Source organism: Macrobrachium rosenbergii, chromosome 23 (assembly GCF_040412425.1).
Source record: "Macrobrachium rosenbergii isolate ZJJX-2024 chromosome 23, ASM4041242v1, whole genome shotgun sequence".
Taxonomy (NCBI): Eukaryota; Metazoa; Arthropoda; class Malacostraca; order Decapoda; family Palaemonidae; genus Macrobrachium; species Macrobrachium rosenbergii.
In genome coordinates this window covers 35,553,349-35,575,123 of record NC_089763.1, presented here as the reverse complement: position 1 = coordinate 35,575,123, position 21,775 = coordinate 35,553,349, and the positions used below count along the sequence as shown (strand labels likewise).

General features: G+C 41.7%; 1 protein-coding gene across 3 annotated transcripts; it reads right to left on the bottom strand.

Annotated features, from left to right (window-relative positions):
• Nucleotides 1-431: 431 nt before the first annotated feature.
• LOC136851491 (nucleolar and coiled-body phosphoprotein 1-like) lies at nt 432-19,705 on the bottom strand. Of its 3 annotated transcripts, none has more exons than XM_067125617.1 (9): nt 19,540-19,705; nt 14,067-14,128; nt 13,783-13,874; nt 13,178-13,323; nt 12,247-12,280; nt 10,470-11,989; nt 3,504-3,596; nt 2,488-3,243; nt 432-2,124 (listed from the first exon to the last, which is right to left on the bottom strand). In XM_067125617.1, the coding sequence occupies exons 1-8, from the start codon at nt 19,636-19,638 to the stop codon at nt 2,521-2,523; spliced, it is 2,769 nt and encodes a 922-aa protein (XP_066981718.1). In that variant the 5' UTR covers nt 19,639-19,705; the 3' UTR covers nt 432-2,124; nt 2,488-2,520. The 3 variants fall into 3 exon arrangements, with proteins under 3 accessions (XP_066981718.1, XP_066981720.1, XP_066981719.1); XM_067125619.1 differs by lacking the exon at nt 2,488-3,243 and adding an exon at nt 3,282-3,356 and having other exon boundaries at nt 19,540-19,704; XM_067125618.1 differs by lacking the exon at nt 3,504-3,596 and having other exon boundaries at nt 19,540-19,704.
• Nucleotides 19,706-21,775: the final 2,070 nt, after the last annotated feature.

The following is a 21,775-nucleotide window of genomic DNA, read 5'->3' as shown; positions in this document are numbered from 1 at the left end:
GTTTACACTTCAGATAATCTTTACTTTATTTCGTGGTGGAAATCATGCAACCCCTTCCCAAATCATTTAAGAGAAGTGTGTTCATACAAAGGAATCTTGGTGCTGGCTGACCTCGAATATGCGTGTGAAAAACAATTTTCCGATTGATTCTAAGAGACCATGTGTAAAAAACAAAAATTACAAAACTGGAAATTTATGGGATGGCCCATTTAAAGTAATGTACAGGAACCAAAGAGTACTTAACCTAACCACAATCGCCAAACAGTAAATCAATTTTAAAATCCAACAGAACATACATGTAAAAAGTTGAAATTATGCAAAACATTGGTTTGCCTTTGGGAATACACATTACACTTTTATGGTTACAGGAATTACTGTATTTACCATTAATATTTGGATAAGACCTTATTTACTTTCACAGGGACAATAAATTTTTTTCTTATATTTTATATATATTTATTTAAAAAATATTATCACCATCTGGTAAAAATTCACATTGCAACGCAGCATAACCCGACAGCCAGAAAATATAAGAGAGAATTAAAGTAATGACGTGAATAATATTTACATTATGGTGTCATTATAAATGTCAGAGAAAGAGGGGGATGTAACAAACTGGATTAGGCTGCGCCACCCATGCCCTGTGTTTGTTTGAACCTAAAAATGACATCCTCACCAGGAGATCTCATCTCGTGGGCATACCTTGCACAGCCACGCACTTTGCCATACGTGACCTAGACAGAACATCGTGCAGTATGCTTTCGTAGGAATAGAAATCTTCAGTCAACAAAAAAAAAAAATACTATTTTTGTATATGTGATAAACAATCATCACAAACCAACTAGGAAGAATTCGTGCATGGAGCATGTATGGAGCACTTGAAACAGAAGAGCCCTGTATAATGATTAACAACTTTTCAATAAGTCTAGCCTCTACAAATGAAACCCTCAAAAATCTATTGTCCATTCAAGAGGAAGAGATTTATCCACATACAAACTACAAGACCATCCAAGGGCTGACCAGATTTGATCTTGAATGAGTACATACAAAACAAAATACAGAAAACATCACGAAAGGAGACAAAAGGAACAGAGGTACAGTAAAAGGGAGATGTAGATAGGCGCTATGGCCAATAGGGCATCACAAAAAACCTTCAGTATCGTGCGGTGTGTCACACACCACACTGGGAAAAACACGACAGAAACATACGGTTTTATGACCTCAACTCTTGGGGTATATATCAGTATACCACTTTAATCTCAAATTACAAAATGTGAATTTTAGTTTACATATGCCACTGACATAGCAACATCTAAAGGACAACAAACCAAACTCTACACATAAACAAGTGCTGCAACCACTTGCAATCACACCTTTGAACAAACAAGCCTGTGAAAACACTGCCTGGCAAACCTTTCATTCTTCTAGTCAGAACCAACACTTCTGATCATGACATAAAAAAAGTTCTACATAAACTTAACAAACTTTAAATTCTTAGAACCATTATCGCACTAGTAATTTATTATGATTAACAAACATTGCTTACTATAGCACAAGTGTCAAACGATACATAAAACATATCTGAGAGATATAGACTTGGTAATGAAAATATTCCTAAAACATACTTTCCAATATATGGCAGGTACTATCCACCACAAGTCTTTGACTGGCAGCCAAATACCTTAAACTTGTCTTCTGCAAGATTTACTGCCCACCATAGCACCCAAATCAGTAGATGCAACAAAAACAGTTTTAGAGGAAACTCTGAACATGAAAAATAACTACCTTACAAATACCTATGCTGATAGACCTTTCACACGTTGCCAACACATTTTTGCACGTTACAATGAAATGAAAGTCATGAACCCTGAGGAGATGAACATTTAGAGAACATGAATGATGCTGTTTACATACTGGCATATCGGTGCTTGGTCCAGGGAAAAACTTTCTAAGCAAAACGCCTCTTTAATCAGAGTCAAACTTGATGGAATTCACTGACAAATCTAAGCACCCTCCTTGGTAACTGCCTTTCTTCTTTTTGTTCTTCTCATGCCTGAATCCTTTGCCTCTCGTCACTTTGAGGTCGTGGTATGCTCGTTCTCCCCAGCAACCAGCGCTGCCTCTCTGTAATGCAACAAAAAGGGAGCATCACATCCATCCTTTATCGCATACTGTACGTTTTATACAGTACCTACAAGCACCAATGAACATAAAGATTACAAGATTACACTCCATATTCCTAAGTTTATATCATTTATATTTCCACTAAGTAACATACAGTATACAACATTGTGGATGAGGAATTAGTGCGATAAACAACCACAATATGGTATGCTGTTCAATTACCTAGACCACAACCAACACAGAGCATTCAAGTCTAATCAGGCATCTTAATGACAGTAAAGGTAAAGCAAATTCTGGGGTCCGGAGAATTCCTTCATATATTTACACTAAATGGAAACACAACGCACTTACTCCAAAACTTACTATTGAACTGCTCTGTGCCTGGCCGTCAACGGTCTAGTCGTCAAAGGTTATCTTCTTGTTTTCACCAGATCCTTCCAATCCTAGGCCTGGGCTCTTGTTGAAACCACCCCTGTTCCCCCCAAAACCACCAAAGCCCCCTCGTCCTCCCCTGAAACCACCCCTACCCCCATCTCGGCCACCCCTGAAACCTCCTCTGTCCCCATCTCGGCCACCCCTGAAACCTCCTCTGTCCCCATCTCGGCCACCCCTGAAACCTCCTCTGTCCCCATCTCGGCCACCTCTGAAACCACCTCTGTCCCCACCCCGAAATCCTCCTCGCCCACCTCGGAAGCCCCCCCCTCTCCCGCCCCTGAAGCCACCAGGGGAGCCTGATTCATCCCCTTCGCCTTTTCCCTCTTCATCATGGCCACCTCTGAATCCCCCTCTTCCACCTCGAAAACCTCCTCTCCCACCCCTGAAGCCACCTTCCCCTTTTCCCTCATCATCATCACGCCCACCTCTGAAGCCACCGCCTCCTCTTCCGCCCCTGAAACCACCCCTGCCACCTCGATTTCCTCTTCTGTCTCCTCCTCCTCCCCTGAACCCTCTCCCACCTCTCTGGGAATGAAAACCATTGACGTCATCATCCCCACCGTCTCCACCTCTGTCTCCAAAACTGTTCCTGTTAAAACCTCTCCCACGGCCCCTATCTCCACCCTTGTAACCCAGGCCAGGGCGAAATGATCCGTATTCCTGGTCCTCTTCACTGTCATCATCCTAAAAAGAAAAACAAGACTGTAAGCCACTTTATTTACCTTGGACCTAAATGAATTGTCAAATTTGGGATTGAAGACGACTTCCTCCTCGCGTACTCTCCGGAATGGCTCACCCTGTAAACATATTCCATAAATATTATATTGCCTTCACTAGTACGATTCAACTGATTCATAACAGCTCTCATACTTGTGGACAATTTCACAAATTACATTTTAATATCCTGTCAAAAACAATTTAATACTTTAAAAGCACTAAAATACCTTCTTGGGAACCCACGGGGTACTAAAGGAGCCATTCATTGAAGAATTCACAGAAGAATTTAGCGAATTATTAAACGATGAATTGGCTGCTTTCTGAAATTAAACACTTTGTTATAAAATTTGTTCTACAAAAGGGCACATTACCTAACCAATGGTTACATTTCACTGAACAGCCATTACTGTATATCTAATCTCTCTCTACAATTCAAGTGTTTGGTATAAGGCAATTCTTGATGTGGACTTGTTTGAATGATTCTAGAGTTACTGTGAAGTTTGCTAATGAATTAACATTTCTGCGTATGGAATAAACTGTGACCTATGATGACATTCAGCGCTGAGAGGGAAATTAAAAAATAAAAAGGTTTGAAAGGTGTAACAGGAGGAAAACCTCACAGTTGCACTGTGAAACATCTGTTAAGAGAGGGTGGAAAGCATGATGGAAAAGAGAATATGAATGGAGGTACAGTAAAAGGAATGAAAGGGGTTGCAGCTAGGGGCCAAAGGGACACTACAAAGTACCTAAGTAATGCCTACAGCGCACTAGGAAAGAATAATACTCAAGAGGGCACTTTGTCTTTTCATGTCTACCATTTTATGAAGAAAATATGACCTTTTTATAATAAAAGTTTTATATATACTTACCCAGCAATTACTTAGCTAAGAGTTTCCAATCGAACGGCGGCTAGAATTCTGAATTCGCGGTGGTGATTCTTTTGTTTGTATAGGTGACTATGCCCCACCCACTTTCGGGGTAGGAAAGAGTATTCCAATGGCAGCAAAGGAGTATTCCAATGGCTGATGCAGTATAAGGTTAAGCTTTGTGACGAAGGGGTACACCGAAGTCTGCCACAGCATAAATGGTTGCCCCTGCCCTGGGCACAGTACCACAACAACAATAAAAAACAGAACAACAAAGTCACCTATACCATAATTAAACAATGATTAAAAATAAAAACAAGACCACTACCCAACACACAAATTACTAGTGGGCCCTCCAGGTACATCTCACCCTCCTAGGCTCCCCAAAAACTCAACACCATTTTCAAGGCGAAGAGGAAAGGAAAGGAAGGGAGACTTCCTACACTTCCTCACCCATCACAACGCCAGCTACGGACACAGGTCCTAGGGTACTGCAGTTATCATAAATCGTCTCCACGTCCCGCAAATAATGCATTGCAAACACCGACTTGCACTTCCAATGTATTGCCTCCAGGATGGCTGAGAGAGAAAGACTGTTTGAATGCTACCGAAGTAGCCATAGCTCTAACCTCATGCTCTTCAACGCTCTTCAACTTTCAAAAGCGTTAAGTCCGTTTCTGCTAATTGAGAGTGTGCCTCTGAGATCCCTCAAGAAAAATGAAATGGCATTCTTCGAAAGGGGTCTAGAAGGGTTTTTAACCGAACACCAAAGATTACCAAACTGGCCTCTCATCTTCTCCGTTCGATGTAATTAATAATGGAGGGCATGAACAGGACACAGCTCTCTCTCTTCTTCTTCCGTGCCTAAGATATCCGATTAACTTGGAATTGAAAAAGAACGGGGCCAGCAATGTGACAGGTTCTCACTTTTAGCTAGAAAACCATGCAAAAGGGAGCAGACTGCATTACCTTGCAAAAGACCAATCCTTTTGCTTATAGCTTGCAGCTCACTTACTCTCTTAGCCATTGCTAAGGCCACCAGAAAGAGTTTTCCAAGTCAAATCCCTTAGAGAAGAAGAGCGCATTGGTTCATATCGAGAATCTGAAAGCCACTTAAGGACCACATCAAAATTCCAAGAGAAGGAAGCCTCTTTCTTGGACTTGAAGATATTAAAAGACTTAATCAGATCGGACAAGTCTAGGTTGTTCGAGATGTCTAGGCCTCTATGACGAAAAACGGAGCTTAGCATAGCTCTGTAACCCTTTCTAGTAGCAACCGACAACCCTTTCGAGGATTTCAAATAGAAAAGGAAGTCTGCTATTTGAGTGATAGAAGTTTTAGAGGAAGAGACTTTATTTCTTCTGCACCAACTCCTAAAACGTGCCCACTTAGCTTGGTAGACGTTATTGGTAGAAATAGCCCTTTGTTGGCCGAGTTGGTTGAGCTTCAGACCGTCATTCGATGGGCCGGAGTTCGATTCCCGCCGCCGGCTGATGAAGAGTTAGAGGAATTTATTTCTGGTGATAGAAATTCATTTCTCGCTATAATGTGGTTCGGATTCCACAATAAGCTGTAGGTCCCGTTGCTAAGTAACCAATTGGTTCTTAGCCACGTAAAATAAGTCTAATCCTTCGGGCCAGCCCTAGGAGAGCTGTTAATCAGCTCAGTGGTCTGGTAAAACTAAGCTATACTTACTTATTGGTAGAAATGCATCTACATTTGGCGATAGCCTCTGCTGTTGCTCTAGAAAAGCCTTTCGCTCTAATGAGTCTGTAGACAGCCGAAATCCTGTTAGGGCCAGAGAGGATAGTCCTTGATGAAACGGAGTGCCTACAGTTTAGTTGGCCAAGGCTATCGTCTGCCAGTTTTCTAGTCAGTACCCCCCACCAGATGGCAGTAGGTTCCGACTAGGAAACTGGTGGACAAATACAAACAAGATGGCATCAGGACGGAAGCTAATGTTTACCATCATTTCCATAACAAACAGACCTAACCTTTCCTAAAGTGCCAGGTCCTGACCTAACCAGCTGTTACGTACCTACCCTAACATAGGGCGGCATGCCCTAACCTGGCCAGAGGGGGGCTTTGCCCCCCCTGGACTCCCCAAGAAAGCCAGCTAACATAAATCGACCTAACCCTTCCTGTTATGCCAGGTCCTGACCTAACCAGATCGGACCTACCTAACCTCACACAGGATGGCGTGCCCTGACCTGGCGGGGGGGGGGAACCCCAAAAAGAAAGACAGTAAAATGTATAACCGTAAATTGATAAAAAACCACACTTACCTTAGTCGAAATCAGAATCATCAGAAAATTCGGGCAACTCGATTCTTCTTCTCTTTTGGGCTGGGACGGCTGGTTTTGGCGGGATCTGGACGACTGGAACTGGCGGAACAGGGACGGGTGGAGATGACAATTCCGTTTGTACAGCGACGTCTCAGGGTTGTCGGGTTTCAGCGAAATTAGGCCGCATTTTGGTGGGTGTTGAATCGACTCTACTTAATGGATATGTACGTTTAATTAATTCAGACGCGTCGGAAAAGAAGTCTAGGTCGGGGCTCACTGGAGTGAGTGACTTCCCTTTTGAAAGTCTGTCTGTGGACCTCCACCACCGCAGATCCTCCTTTATCTCTGGGGTTATTGGAAAGACATTGCGGTTCTGATGAACTTTTCGATCCCAGCACGCCCTAAATAGAACTGGAGAGGTCTCATGTGCAGTCTTCCTAGTCTCACGAATTGTTCTAGAGAAGCTAACATCCCCAAAAGACTCATCCACTGGGTGGCGGAGCACGAACGAAGCGAGAGGAAGAGGTTTACTTTCCTCAGACAGTCTTCTACTCTCCTGGGCGACAGAAAAGCTTGAAAACTGAGAGAGTATCAGAACTCCCAAATAAAGAGTCCTCTGAGTGGGAATCATTTGTGACTTCTCTAAGTTGATTGTTAGTCCTAAATCCTGAGTCAAGAGAAGAGTTTTCTTCAGTCCTTCATGCACTGTATCTTCGTGGGCGAATGAATTAGCCAATCGTCCAGGTACAACAGGATACTCACTCCTGCTAAACGTAGCCAATCCGCCAAAGGAGCCAACACTCGCGTGAAAACTTGTGGGGCCCTAGAGAGACCGAAGCAAAGTGTTCGAAAGTGAAAAATCTGGTCCTCGAAAACGAAACGTAGGTATTTCCTCGAATCCAGATGAATCGGAATATGGAAGCAAGCATCCTGCATGTCCAGGGAAACCACCCAATCCCCCTGATGGATGGACGCCAGAACTGAGTGGATGGTTTCCATGTTGGATTTCGTTTTCTCTACAAAGATGTTCAAGGCACTTACGTCAAGAACCGGTCTCCAACAGTATCTCTCCTTTAGAACTTTTACTACCCACTGATCCGCTCCTCTTCTGCTCCATCTCTCCCAAAAGAGACGAAGCTTGGCCCCTACTGGAGCATGAAGGACTAAATCCTCACTTGCGAGAGGATGATCTTGCTGAAGATTTTTTGATCACTCGGGGAGCAAATCTACCTGATCCTCGGGCCCTGGGGCGCGCTCCCTGAATTCCTCCACGCAATGTCTTAGGATGCTCGAGCGGAGATGATGGTTTAGTCGAGAATGCAGGACGATCCTTCTGGCGCTTCATTGACCAAGTCAACAAATCCTGCGTTGACTTTTGGTGCAGGCTCGCTGCAATGTCATTTATGGTGGACTGAGGAAACAAATGGTGTTTGTCCAGAGGACAAAACAGTAGAGCTGATTTCTGTGAGGCAGTCACACCCTTCAAAGTGAATGAGACCCAGAGTTCACGCTTCTTTAAGACGCCCATGGCATAAAGTGCAGCCAATTCATGAGAGCCATCCCTAACGGCTTTATCTGCGCAAGACAGAAATTTATCCAGGTCTGTGAATTCATTGCACCCAAGAGCTGGTTCTTGAATTTTCTTGGTAAGCGCTCCTAAACACCAGGCGAGAAAACCCTACACTTCAAAAGCCTTAAAAATACTTTTCAAAAGACGATCCATCTCCTGTGCTGACAAGGTTTTTGCTGATGCAAGAGCCGATCTCCGTGCTGAATCAATGAGCGCACAGAAGTCCCCTTGGAAGGAGGCAGCCACTCCCAAGGAGGGGGGAATGCTAAAACAAGCTCTCCCTTGAACCCTCTCCTTGGAAAGCCAGTCCTCCACTAGTCGAAGAGCTTTCTTCGAAGATTTGGAGAGAACCATCTTCAGTAGTCGAGACGAATCCACAGACCGAGAGCTCATCAAATAAGACGAACCTGGAGAGGACGGAGAGTTCGAAGCGAAAAATCTCGGGAAATGCTGAAGAAGGCACTTGAGGAGAGACGCATACAGCATTGAAGATGTACCCTGCTCCTCTTCTTTATCCGCCGAAGAGACTGGAGAAGTCATCGCAACTAAATCAGGGGCAGCCTGAGTTGTAGGCTTCTGCAAAAGGTTAAGGATGTTATCCAACTTGTGTTGCAATGGTTCAAGAGAGGGGTCCAAAGCAAGAGAAGGCTGATCGGAAGTTGCAGGGCGCTTGGAGACTCGAGGGGTTTCAAGCGCTATGGGAAGATCGGCAGCTTTGGGGCACTCCAACGAAAGGGAAAGTCCGGCCACTTCAGGGTGCTTCGCCGTATAAGGGCGCTGAGCATCGGGGCGCTTGGCCGCATCAGGGCGCCTGGCTGCAACAGGGCGGTTGTCTGCTTCCTGGCGCTCAACAGGATGTTCCGTCGATACTAAGCAAGCCGAGGGAACAGGGTGCTTACTAGAAGACTGACGCTGCCCGCCCGAGAGGAGAATTGGGCTAGAACCTCGTTCCTGGCGCAGAGGAGAGGAGAAACGTTCTGGAGTATCCCACTTGCTGCACGACAGCTGAGGACTAAAATAGGGCTCCCTCAATCTCTTGCAAGGGAGATGCGGGGACTGATCCTTACCCGAGAACTGTCTCTTCGGCGGGCAAGATTCGTCAGGAAAACTATGAAGACATCTCTTGCGAGGCGATGAGTCCTCAGAACTAGAAGAAAGCCAATGAACTTCCGAGACGCCTTTCCAGTGGCTGTCTCTAGTCACAACCTGGGATGCAACAGGTTGGACTGAGGGGACGACTGCTCGTGGGCTGACCCCACTGACCTCCCTTGGGCTGCCGGTATGCCTCCTCCCAGGTAGCGGGGAGTATGGCAGGGACCTGTGCCTAGGGGAATCAGCGGGATGAACAGCCACCTCCTCCACTGACACTTCACCTTTTGCACTATATTCAAATTTGTCCATCAGACACGCATTGATACCCCTAACTGGGCCACTGTACTTACAACAAGATTTAAGCGTTGCTCAAATTTATTTTCAAGGCTGATGAAGTGATCGGGTTCGGAAGTGATGGAGCCGGGAGAAGGAGTAGGTGGTTTAGGATAATTAATTGATGTGGGTGGAGAAGGGTTTACAGCTGGAGAACAAATAGATATGTCAGCCTTATCTGATCTGGGAGTTTAAGCTTGACTAGCTACTTTTCCGCTAGCTTTAGCGGCAGCTTTCCTCTTCCTATCTCTTTCTAGTTTCGCTAAATGAGAATTTAAGGTCTTCCATTTCTGTTCCCCCTGATCTTTGCATTCATCACAAGTCAAATCTATTGAAAAAACCTGACCTCTGCAATCAGAACAAAGGGAGTGAGTGTCGTAGGTTGCTTTTGTCATCCACGTAGAACTACTAGTGTCGGACATTTCCTAACTAGTCAAAAAAGTCAAATCCATGAAAAGTCAAATGAAAAAATGCCGAAAAGGCTACAAATAATTCACCAAAGAAGAAAGTACAAAGCCAATACGAATTCCAAAACTCAATTGCTGTAACAACACCAGGTGTTGATGCTACAAGCAGCAGAAACAAATGTCGCGTTGGCGGTGTTGTTCCTCTTTCGCACACCAAAAGTGGGCGGGGCATAGTCACCTATACAAACAAGAGAACCGCTAGCGCAAATTCAGAATTCTAACTGCCGTTTGAGTAGAAACTCTTAGCTAAGTAATTACTGGGTAAGTTACATATATAAAAATCTAATTATTTTAACATTTTATGTAGTGAATATCTATTTATGAAGTTTAAAAAAAATGCCTCTTGAAACCTACTGAGAATGAAATGACAGATCAAGCATACACCCCTTGCTTTCAACAACTTATTTTAAAATAGTGGTGTCATTATATAACCTGTCACAAACAAGAGTTACCCATTATCTTCCCTAGAAAATTGAAACATCTTTTCATGGAACTACATCTGAAGTAAAACTAATGTTCTTGTCCTTAATATGGTAGGCAACACTCCAAAATACCAAGAATAAACCAGAACTTCCTTACCTTATTGGCTGTACCATTGGAAAGCGTCCCAGGAGTAAAGGATTTGGCGTTTTTCGAAAATTCCTCCGTATCGGTCTCCTCAGATTCTCCTTCAGAACTACTTTCCTCAGCTTGAGGTGCTGCCTTTGCCAGGGCAGGTTTGCCTGTGGCTTTCTTGTCCTCCTCCTCGTCCTCCTCCTCCTCATCCGAACTTTCCTCTTCAGAGCTCGATTCTTTTGCTTGCTTGGCAGCTGGAGCTGCTTTGGCTTGGAGTGTTTTCCCAACTGGTTTTGCCGGTGCATCGTCTTCTTCATCAGAGCTGGATTCCTCTTCAGAACTAGACTCTGCTGCTTGTTTAGGAGCAACCTTTGGAGTTGCTGGTGGTGCTTTTTTGGCTGCAGGCTTTGCCTCTTCTTCTTCTTCTGAACTCGATTCCTCCGAACTGGAATCAGCAGGCTTGGCTGGCACTTTGGGTGCTGGCTTGGAAGCAGTTTTAGCAACAGGCTTGGCAGGTTCATCTTCCTCCTCCGAGCTTGATTCTTCTTCAGAACTCGACTCTGCAGGTTTGGCAGCTGGCTTGGGCGTTGATGGAGCAGGCTGTGCAGCCTTTGGAGCAGGCTTTGCAGGTTCTTCTTCCGAGCTTGATTCCTCTTCTGAACTAGATTCAGCAGGCTTGGCAGCTGGTTTGGCAGCAGGAGTAGCAACTTTACTAGCAGGTTTTGCAACTTTTGGAGGTTCATCCTCCTCAGAGCTTGATTCTTCTTCTGAACTTGATTCAGCTGGTTTAACCGCTACTTTAGCAGCAGGTGGAACAGCCTTGGCAGCCACTGGAGCAGTCTTTGCAGGTTCTTCCTCTTCAGAGCTGGATTCTTCTGAACTTGATTCAGCAGGCTTAGCAACTGGTTTGGCAGCAGGTACTGCTGCCTTAGCAGCAGGTTTTGGTGGTTCCTCCTCCTCAGAGCTTGACTCTTCAGAACTTGATTCAGCTGGCTTAGTAGCTGGTGGAGCAGCTTTCTTAGCAACCGGCTTTGCTGGTTCTTCTTCCTCTGAACTAGACTCTTCAGAGCTTGATTCCGCTGGCTTGGCTACTAGCTTAGGTGGTGGAGCTTTCTGTGCTGAAGGCTTTGCTGGCTCCTCTTCCTCCTCTGAGCTGGACTCTTCAGAGCTGGATTCCTCAGGCTTAGCAACAGGTTTAGCAGGTGTGGCTCCCTTGGCAGCAGGCTTTGCAGCTGGTGTGACAGGTTTCTTGACAACAGGCTTTGTTGGCTCTTCATCTTCCTCAGAGCTTGATTCTTCGGAGCTAGATTCAGCAGGTTTAGCTTGAGTTTGAGGAGATTTCACCGCTAAAGGATTGACGGGTTTATAATTCTGTGGTGCTACTTTAGCTTCTTCCTCTGAACTTGATTCCTCAGAACTTGAATCAGCTGGCTTGGCAGCAGGTGCTGCATGAGAGGCAACTTTAGCTGCTGGAGTACTATTAGGCTTTGCAGGTTTCGACTCTTCTTCAGAGCTAGAGTCCTCAGAACTTGATTCAGGTTTAGCTGCAAGATTTTTTTATTAAGATGGTTTTAGTTTTAAGAGTTCCACATTCTATTAATGAATTTTTGCTTTAAAAGACATGACTAACAGTTTCATTAACAACACTAATTCAGTATCTCAGTTTTCTCATACAATGTGCCTAAGGTTCTTTCCTTTAAGTAAACAACTCAAGCTAATTTTTCAGTGTATGCTTTAAAGTGAACTGTCAAAGCATAAATGGCTTACTTAAAATTTTTAGTTAGAATTTTTATATACATACCAACTTTCTGCACTTTCCTGGCGGGTGTCTGCTTCTGAAACAAAAGGGGCAAACAAACTCAACCATATGAACATTCCCTAGATGTAAATGAAAACATTATCACTGACATTCAAGATAAAATTACCAAACCATTAAAGCATAATACAGTATCTATAACATAACCTGGTAGCAAGGATTCATTCTAAAATGTGGGCTGATAAACGGGATAGCACTACCAAAAACAAAGGGACGAATTAATTTTGAAAAAATTAGATACAAGTCACAGTGCAAAGCACCTTTACCACAAAGTAAATTTATATAAAAGTAGGAAATGAAAGATGAAGACTCAAAAGCGTAAAGAAATTCAAGTCAGACATAAAAATATCAGACCATAGACAAGCATATCTTCCAGGAATTTTGCAACCCTATAATACAATCATATGTATGGTACCACTTTCTGCCATAACTTGAGAAATTCATGTTTAAAACTTCTTTAGCGCCACATGGATACCAATTACAGAATATTTTGCACGGCAGACTTTACGTTCAAGTGGATTTTAAAAAATACCATCATCTGATGTGTAACACTGCTACATAGCTCTCAACATTTCAGTACATTCACTTTAACGTTCTTATTCAACTTACACGTTAATCAGTAGATGGCTTGCACTGACCTGGTGGCCACTATTGGTAATTTCAGCATTGTTAATAACTCAACAATGTTGAAAAGTTGTTTTTTGCAGCATTTCAGTATGCAAAACAATGCTTACTTATACACTTTAAGATACAAATGGATTCTGAAATTTGTGAATTCTATTTAAATTAACTTCCGCTCATTTCTAACAATATCTAAATTCACTGAAACACATTAAGATATAAAGTGTTAACATTATCACTGCCACATAGCAATTACTGAAAAACCTGCCCACTACAACTTCTCAAACATCCTTACCTGGTTGCCAGGTACTGGTTTTTCAGGTTCCTCGTCAGACGACTCTTCCGAAGATGACGATTCCCTCTTCTTCTTACCACCTACAGGGGTCTTTGGACTCTTCCCATTAACCATAGGAGGGGCTTTCTTAACTTGCATTTCCTCCTCTGCAAAAAAAAAAAAAAAGGAAAATTAATAAATCGATAAATTTGACTCAAACTAATAATGGCAGGATTTTCCCTTCCTTTTGTTCAGAATAACATTTAACCTACAGTACCTTTGTAATCTACATGGCAAGTTTTACTTGTTTATTTATTTTTTTTGTGGAAAACAGTTTTGGGCAACGATCTCCCTATGGATTTTTCCTACAGTAAACGATTAGGAAAAGAGTAAAACACGTCTTGTGTCTTGAACCCTACGAGGTTTCTGCCATTTAAGCCAAGAATAATCTCTCACTATACAGATATCACATTCCAATTGCAGGAGACAAAAATTTGGTATTGTTTACCTAGCCAACATAGTAAGATTCACAAGCATTACATGTACAATACAGTAGTGCAATTTGTAAATACAATTCCAGGGTACTATTCTACAACAGACAATAAGCGTAAGTTTAGCATTTTTACCTGAACTTTCCTCTGAACTTGAAGATTCATCTTTGCGAGCTTTCTTGGCACTTGGAGTCTCGAAGCTTAATCGTCGTTTGTTTGGAGATGTCCTGCGTGAACATAAACAATAGCAAATAGATTACATCCACTCCAAATAATTCTTTCAGCTACTGACGAAGCAGCCTAAAGATCACACCCTAATCCTCAATAGGAAAAGTGCAATATCCAATACAACTACTCAGTCTATTTTAGTACACAAATTTAAAAGGTATTCAACCAAACAGAACTCTTGGATTACTTACTTAATGAAATGTTCTACTAATTCCCCAACTGATGGTGAATCTGTAGGCAGCTTTACCGAAGGCTGGAAATTGAAGAAAAATTATAAAATGTAATAGAGTAAACTGCAAGTCTGTCATGTAACTATGCTCAGTTTTTTCCATCTGTCCACCCGCCTGTGGTGCTCGCGCATGCTAACACTCGTCCGGGGCTTTAAATAGTTACACTATGTGTAAGTTTTAGGTAAATAAAAGGATATCTGGGTGTACATTTGCAAATGAAAAGTGTTTTAATAATTTACTGTATGCAAGTTACACCGTTAATATTCAAAATAGGATATTGTTGTTATTGTTGAATGTAAGCTGCCTTTTTGGGGTGGCGAATGGAACAGCCAGACGCAGTGGTGGGAACATTGCTTCTCTCACTGTTCACTACGGCAACAATAATGTATTGATTTTATGTAGCTAAATTATTATTATTATTATTATGATTACATTCAACAATAATAACAATATCCTATTTCGAATATTAACGGTGTAATGTGTCGCACCACAACTTTTCTAGATTTCAAACAATATTCTCAGGGTTGAAATATTCAAGTGTTCTACCATACTTTCTACATTTTGAAAATTTATGCAAATTATAACTTTTTCAAAAGTTAGACACTTGGATACTATAAAAACTTGACTAGAAGTAATTGCAGTGTCGCACCTCAATTTCTCTAGATTTCAAACAATATTCTCAGGGTTGAAATATTCAAGTGTTCTACCATATTTTAGTTTTGAAAATTTATGCAAATTATAACTTTTTCAAAAGTTAGACACTTGGATACTATAAAAACCTGATACCTAAATACTAAAGAAAATGAGATGAAATAAATAAAAAAAGACAAATAAAGCACGTCACCTGACTAAACATAACACTGCAAACTGAAGGCTAAAAAACAAGTATCCCTTGTTTCATATGGGCTAAGCAATTGTGAATATAGTAAGTGTGTTGAATGTACTTTTTCGGGGCTATTTTAACATAATGTCTGTATTCAGGTGGGGAAGGGGGGCCAAAGGGTGGGCTTGTTTCTGTGCCTTCGCTGTTGGGCTAGACGAAGCCTAATGTGGGGCCATGTTTGTGGAAAGTAGCAATCTACAAATATAATATTCAGTACTGTATGTATTTCATGATCAACAATTATTTTACTCTTTTTATTTTTAAGTGGAAAACCCTGAACTTTCAGTTTTTCACTTTCCTCTTTCAAATAACCTACATACAATAACGAAGCCGCAGAGTTTTGTTTCACTGGAGGTTTTAAGCTTGATTTTACTCAAAATACCAGATATAAGATCATTACCATTTTCAAGGATATGTATAAAAACCAAAGCCTTTCAAAAAGGGATACCAGGTAGTAAGGTAGTATGCAGAGTAAGAAGACAGGAAGAGGCATTAGTAATTTCACCTCCTACCGACACCTTATGTAGAATAAAAGCTACTCTGCGTACTCTAAGCCATACAGAATGTAACTTTCCTGGCTAATTTCTGTAGTTTGCCGATCAACAATTTTTTCCACAGTTTTTTCTAAATACCCCATTGACATGAAGGGTGTCACCCAGCACCATTTCCCGTAGCTCTTAAGGTGACCGTCGTGTGCTGCTCCGACTGCCCCCAATTCAGGTTGCGGGTAATTCAAACTTGGCCAAATATACCCAGCTGACATGGGTCATGCCCTAGGCCTACCGATGTTTTTAAATACAACCAATCAGAACAAATCAAAACAGTATGCTGCATATTCCAACTCTCTGATCCAGATGCAACCCTTCTTTCCTGAGCCATCTTCTAAAGTGGAAGCATTTGACATGAATGTTTGTTTACTGTTACATTACATGACAAATTTGAAGCTGTAGAAATTCTGTGTTGTTCAGAAACTGTATGTGAAAAGTTTTTCATGAAAATTATGCTATATATAGAGAGCATTTTACCATCCCACATTCGAGCACTTTGCTGATCAAACCCCAAACACTTGAAGGAGGCTAAAGGAAATTATTTTGAGTATGGTAAGCAGTTCATTTATGGTTTTAGATAAATTAATACGATAGAATTCAAGGATCTGAACATACCACACCAAAGGGGTAGCCTATGCCAGTCCATGTGCTTGACATTGCTACCTGGGGGTCCTGGAGGGGCAAGGCCTATCCATGCCAGGTCAGGGCACATTAGTCTAAATAAGTTAGGATGGTAAGTTCTGGTTAGGTGAGGGCACGACACCCTACGAAAAGGTTATGTTAAGGTTGTTTTGGTTAGGTCATGGCCAGTAACTTGACCACATGTCTGAACTGAAATTTAGTCCCACCAAAGTTTCTGATATCCAGTGTTACTTGGGGGGTATTTTGAAGTCCCCCCCCCCCGGTCAGGGCCTGGCATGCTAAGTCAGGTAAGGAAGGTAAGGTGTAGTTTGGTCAGGACATGGTGGGTTACCTGGGAGTCGGGGGGATGGGGGGGGGGGCACCACCCTGCCAGGTCAGGGCGTGATGCCCTATGAGAGCTCAGGTAAGTAAGGTCTGGTTAGGTCAGGGCATGACAGTCATGCGACAAAAACTGAAGGTAAATCCATAATTAGCAACCAAAAAACTGTAGAAAAAGTTAAGTTAGAAGGAAATCGCCGCTGCGGAGCTACTACTTAGTTCTACCACGTTCTAGGAAAGGTTAGGCTTGTTTTCCCCTGCAGAAGCTGTTCCCGTTGTTTTATACTCATTGGCAGAACCAGAGTCCATCGTTCTCAACTGATCCCAAAAAACCTTCCAGCACGCATCAAGTGTGTAAGGAACCACTCATTATTTTATGAAAATTGAAAGACGGCAAACGGGTAGTGTGGACGAGCTTGCCAAGAATCTTTCAAAATGTGAATATGTTAAAAAAATCACCGTTACAAAATTAACGCCTATTCTAATGTTTCTTATGTAGGCTACAAGTAGCCTAGGCTAGCGTTTCTGTCCGCTCTAATGTAGGTAGGGAATAGCCTAACCATGGTTCTTATAGGCTACGAGTACCCTTGGCTAGCGGTTTCCGTAAGTGCATCAGGGCCTACTATGAGAGTGGCGGGACAACATTTTGTGTGCAGAGTACCGGGTCAGCCTCACGTATGTAGTTTAGCGGATCAGCCTTAAGTATGTAGCCTAGCGGGACAACCTTTGGTATGCAGACTAGCGGGCGAGAAACTAGCGAATTTTGTACATTGTGGGCGGCAGGGAACCCGACTCTTGCTTTCCCCCACCCAAAACCCCGGCTCCCAAGAGGGTCTCCCTTACCTTTTAGTAGTTTTCCAGTTGCTTTCTCTTTTGGCAACACCGACAAAAGCACAGTTTTTATTACCATTATGAGCAATTTTTTTCGCTGCATTTTCTACAGTGACTGGTTATTTTTCGTTAGACTCCAGCCACCTTCTACATTAAAATTTATATTTTTCTTGAATAAAAGACATAAAGACTACAAACTTCTTCTCTATGCATTATCTTCGCAAATGATTAATAACAGAGAAAAAAAATACTAAACTTACATAAGTTAAGTAGTTTTTTCTAAGTCCATTGTTTATGCTTTCACTATTAAGATGGGTAGCTCTTGTTACGTTTCGTATGTTTGTTTTCACTCCTGATAAATGCGCATTGTGACAATTTTCGCCTACATGCGCAATGACTCCACCCACTAAACAAGATTCTTCAATTAGAATACAGTAGCTGTAGTAAAAGCATTACTATTGGCACCTGCTTTTGCTGGACTTCAGTTGGTGTGTTTTACGACGACAACCCGTTTGCGCATGTTCCCCTCAGTTGTTCCTTATCTGTGCTGACCTACTGGAGTTGAATTTTGAATCGTCCAATCAGAATTCAGATATTTTTATACAGTACTTTTCTTTCGTGTTTCCAAGGATGTCGTTGGAAAAAGCCGGTTCAGACTGAAAACCAAGTTAGTGTAGCCATGGCTTCCAATTGTGACGGTTGTGCTGTAACTGAATATGAGGCTATTAGGTTTTTTAAGAAAATGACGAATCTGTACAATTTTTCATAGATCACGGCGTTCTTCCAAAGAAGGTGAAGTGTCCCAAGTGGGGCAAGGATTGTGTTCTACGTTCACCCTGGTGGTGTTGCTGAAACATCAGACTCCGAGTAGTAAGGTAAGAAACAAAATCTAGTCTAGAAGTGTCATTTTTTAATGCAATGCCTAATTGCTAATGTCCCAGACCCCTGTGGCGCGCAAGAGCTTAATATTACCGCTTGCCATATATACGTGCCTGCGACAATCTTTAAAAAATGCAAATAAAGCGCAAAGCGCCCGTGTTTGCCGCGCGCACTCGAGACTACCCATTCCTTTTGCATACATATAGAGTAAGGGGGCAAACTATACATTTGCACGAGATATCATCATCAGAGCACAACTAAACAACAAAAAAACTACCAGAAAATTTGGTTTTCCATGCAAAAACGGCTGGCTGGAGTCTTCCGAAAAATTACCCAGTGACTTTTTGGCGCCGAAAAGGGGGCTCCCGCGGTCATTCACAGGCTCCCAGCAAACTTTGTTCCCACATTCACATAGGATATGATAATCTGCAACATTATACATCATGTTTTGCAACGACCAAGACAGACCTTGAACATCAAACTGACCAGAATAACATCAAAATAAAGAGTAGGCCTCCCAGAAAACCCTCAAGCTAAGCCTACACTATTTCACCATGTTGGGGACCCACGCAGAGGCCTAATTAGGCCTGTACACCATTTAGCCTGGATCAAGTGCATTCACGTACTTCAATTTCTGTATTCCCACACCCACCTCGGTTTCCCACTGTGGTCGCCCTTTTGCCTTACAGCACGTGCCAAGGGAGTGTGCAGCATTCATTTACGACGTAAATGAATGTTAAATTCCGTCATAAACATGCCAAAACCCTAAGGGAAATCAACATTTCACATTTGTAGTCGATAATAGTCTGGAAATACTTGTTTAAAATATACCCTGTTACCTACGCATGTATGTAACCACATGCGTATAAACTACATACCAACAGCAAGTTAGCCTAAGGTACCGTAGGCCCCAAATTTACTTCTAACATTAAATAAGGCTCCACGGTAAATTTAAGGCCTCCTTACTACATTTTCAAGAGGAAATATGAACAAATAACTACAAACAACGAGTCTGACAAAACAACACGTAGAACTGGCATTTATATTCCCCCCACGTGTACGAGCCGATTTAACCCCCCAAACCCCGCAATAACCTCCATTAAACCCTCAAGCCTACCCAATTTCTTTTTATAGGAAATTACAAATAAACAACCTAAAATAACGCGTCAAGAACAACATTCATACAGAACTGGCATTTACATCCATCACCCCACGTGTAGGAGCACAAGAGGTCTTATACCCCCTAAGCAGTCGACGCGCAAAAGACACTTATTTAACCCCTCCGTTTAAAACACCTCCCTATTTAACCACTTCCAACCAAATCTACACTCACCTGGCCTAATTTCTTCGTGACTGTCTTCGCCAAACTGGCATCCGTCTGGCTTAAATACGAAAACACAAGCGCCTTAGTAATTTCGGCGGTATCGGCCATGTTTGCTGCGATTTTAAGGGACCAAACAAGCGACGGCCACTGTTGCCACAACTCAATGACGGCAGACCCTTGGGGTCGCTAGGGAGCAACGTGGTCATGATTCCGCGGAAGAAGAAGAATGGCTGTGGAATTTGAGGTCTCTAGAAGATTGGTTATAGGATTTGAGGTCTCCAGAAGAATGGTTATCGAATTTGAAGTCTCTAGAGGAATTGTCATAGAATTTGATGTAGAATTTGAGGTCTCTAGAAGAATGGTCATAGAATTTGAAGTCTCTAGAGGAATTGTCATAGAATTTGATGTAGAATTTGAGGTTTCTAGAAGAATGGTTATAGAATTTGAAGTTTCTAGAGGAATTGTCATAGAATTTGAAGTAGAATTTGAGGTCTCTAGAATAATGGTTATAGAATTTGAGGTCTCTAGAAGAATGGTCATAGAATTTGAAGTCTCTAGAAGAATGGTTATAGAATTTGAGGTCTCTAGAAGAATAATGAAGGAATTTATGGTCTCTAGAAGAATAATGATGGAATTTGAGGTCTCTAGAAGAATGATTATAGTATTTGAGGTCCATAGATAGAATTCTAGACCTCTAAAAGAATAATGATAAAATTTTAGATGTCTAAGGAATAATTATAGAATCTGAGGCCTCTAAAAGAATAATCATAGAATCTGACGTCTCTAGAAAAATAATGGTAGAATTTAAGGTCTCTAGAAGAATAATGATAGAATTTGAGGTCTCTAGAGGAAAAATTATAGAATCTGAGGTCTCTAGAAGAATAATTGTAGAATTTCAGGTCTCTATAAGAACAATGATAGAATTTGAGGTCTCTAGAGGAATAATTATAGAATCTGAGGTTTCTAGAAGAATAATTATAGAATCTGAGGTCTCTAGAAGAGTAATGATAGACCATGAGGTCTCTAAAAGAATAATGGTAGAGTCTGAGGTCTCTAGAAGATAATTATAGAACTTGAGGTCTCTACGATGGCCACAGATTTTTTCCTTAGTGCTTTTTTATTAGTAAAAGAAACTAGGACCAAAAGGAAGTGTTTAAACCTGAGCTTCATGAAAAGAAATAAGTGAAATATAAGGCTGAAAAGAATTTAAGTTTGAGAAATATACAACAGGTTGTAAGACATATAATGTATGGACCCCAAGTTATAACACCAGGGTCACGTTAGTGGAACAAGGATCGAAGGAGCTGGAGGAAAAGGGTCTGGAATCCCAGAAGGACCGTCTGAAAGCATCAGTTCTATGCGATTATCTTACTGGGACGAATTCCAGAATCTGGGATATGACCAGTGGCTAGAAGGATAGACTACAAGGAAATTACTTTCTTCCATAACATAATGCATTTTCAGAGGGAAAGATACAGTACTTGACGATCATGGAAGATGTTCTTAAGGAATAAAACTGTGAAAATGGAGAAGAAGAATGAAGTAAATAAAAAGATGAAAGAACCTTGAGAAGGAACGAGGATATAAAAGGAGAAAATACATTTATGGCTTGTGTGAACTGTACAGAATTAAAGAGGACAGTGCAATGAATTGGGTATTTAGCTTACAAGAACGAAAGGAAAACAAGCAAAGAACCGCATAGTACCAAAAGCTTGTAAAATATAGAAAACGCCGATTGTCAACACTACAGATGAATATTTTCCGTAACTGAATCCTAACAGGAGAATGACCAGTCTTCAAGGGCTTTAATTATACCAACAGTTGATGGAGCCACCAGGTCCCTGGCTTGTTTTCCTTTCTTCGTGTAAATGAAATGCCCTGCACTGTCCTCCCTAGTTCTGTACGGGTCACACACGTCATTAATGTATTTCCTTCCTTTACATTTTACATCTTCCTTCGCACTGTTTTTTCGTCTTTTTATTTATTTTACTCTTCATTTTCAGGGATATATATATATATATATATATATATATATATATATATATATATATATATATATATATATATATATATATATATATATATAATGAGCTAAATCTATCGACAATTATTCTTTTTCCGTGAAAATTGTGTTTATTACCTCAAAGCCCGTGACTAATAACACACTAATGCTGTCGTGTGAAACGTGCGAAGTCCTCTACGGTTTTGGCAACACTGCCGGCTTCCAGACAAATGAATAAAAGAG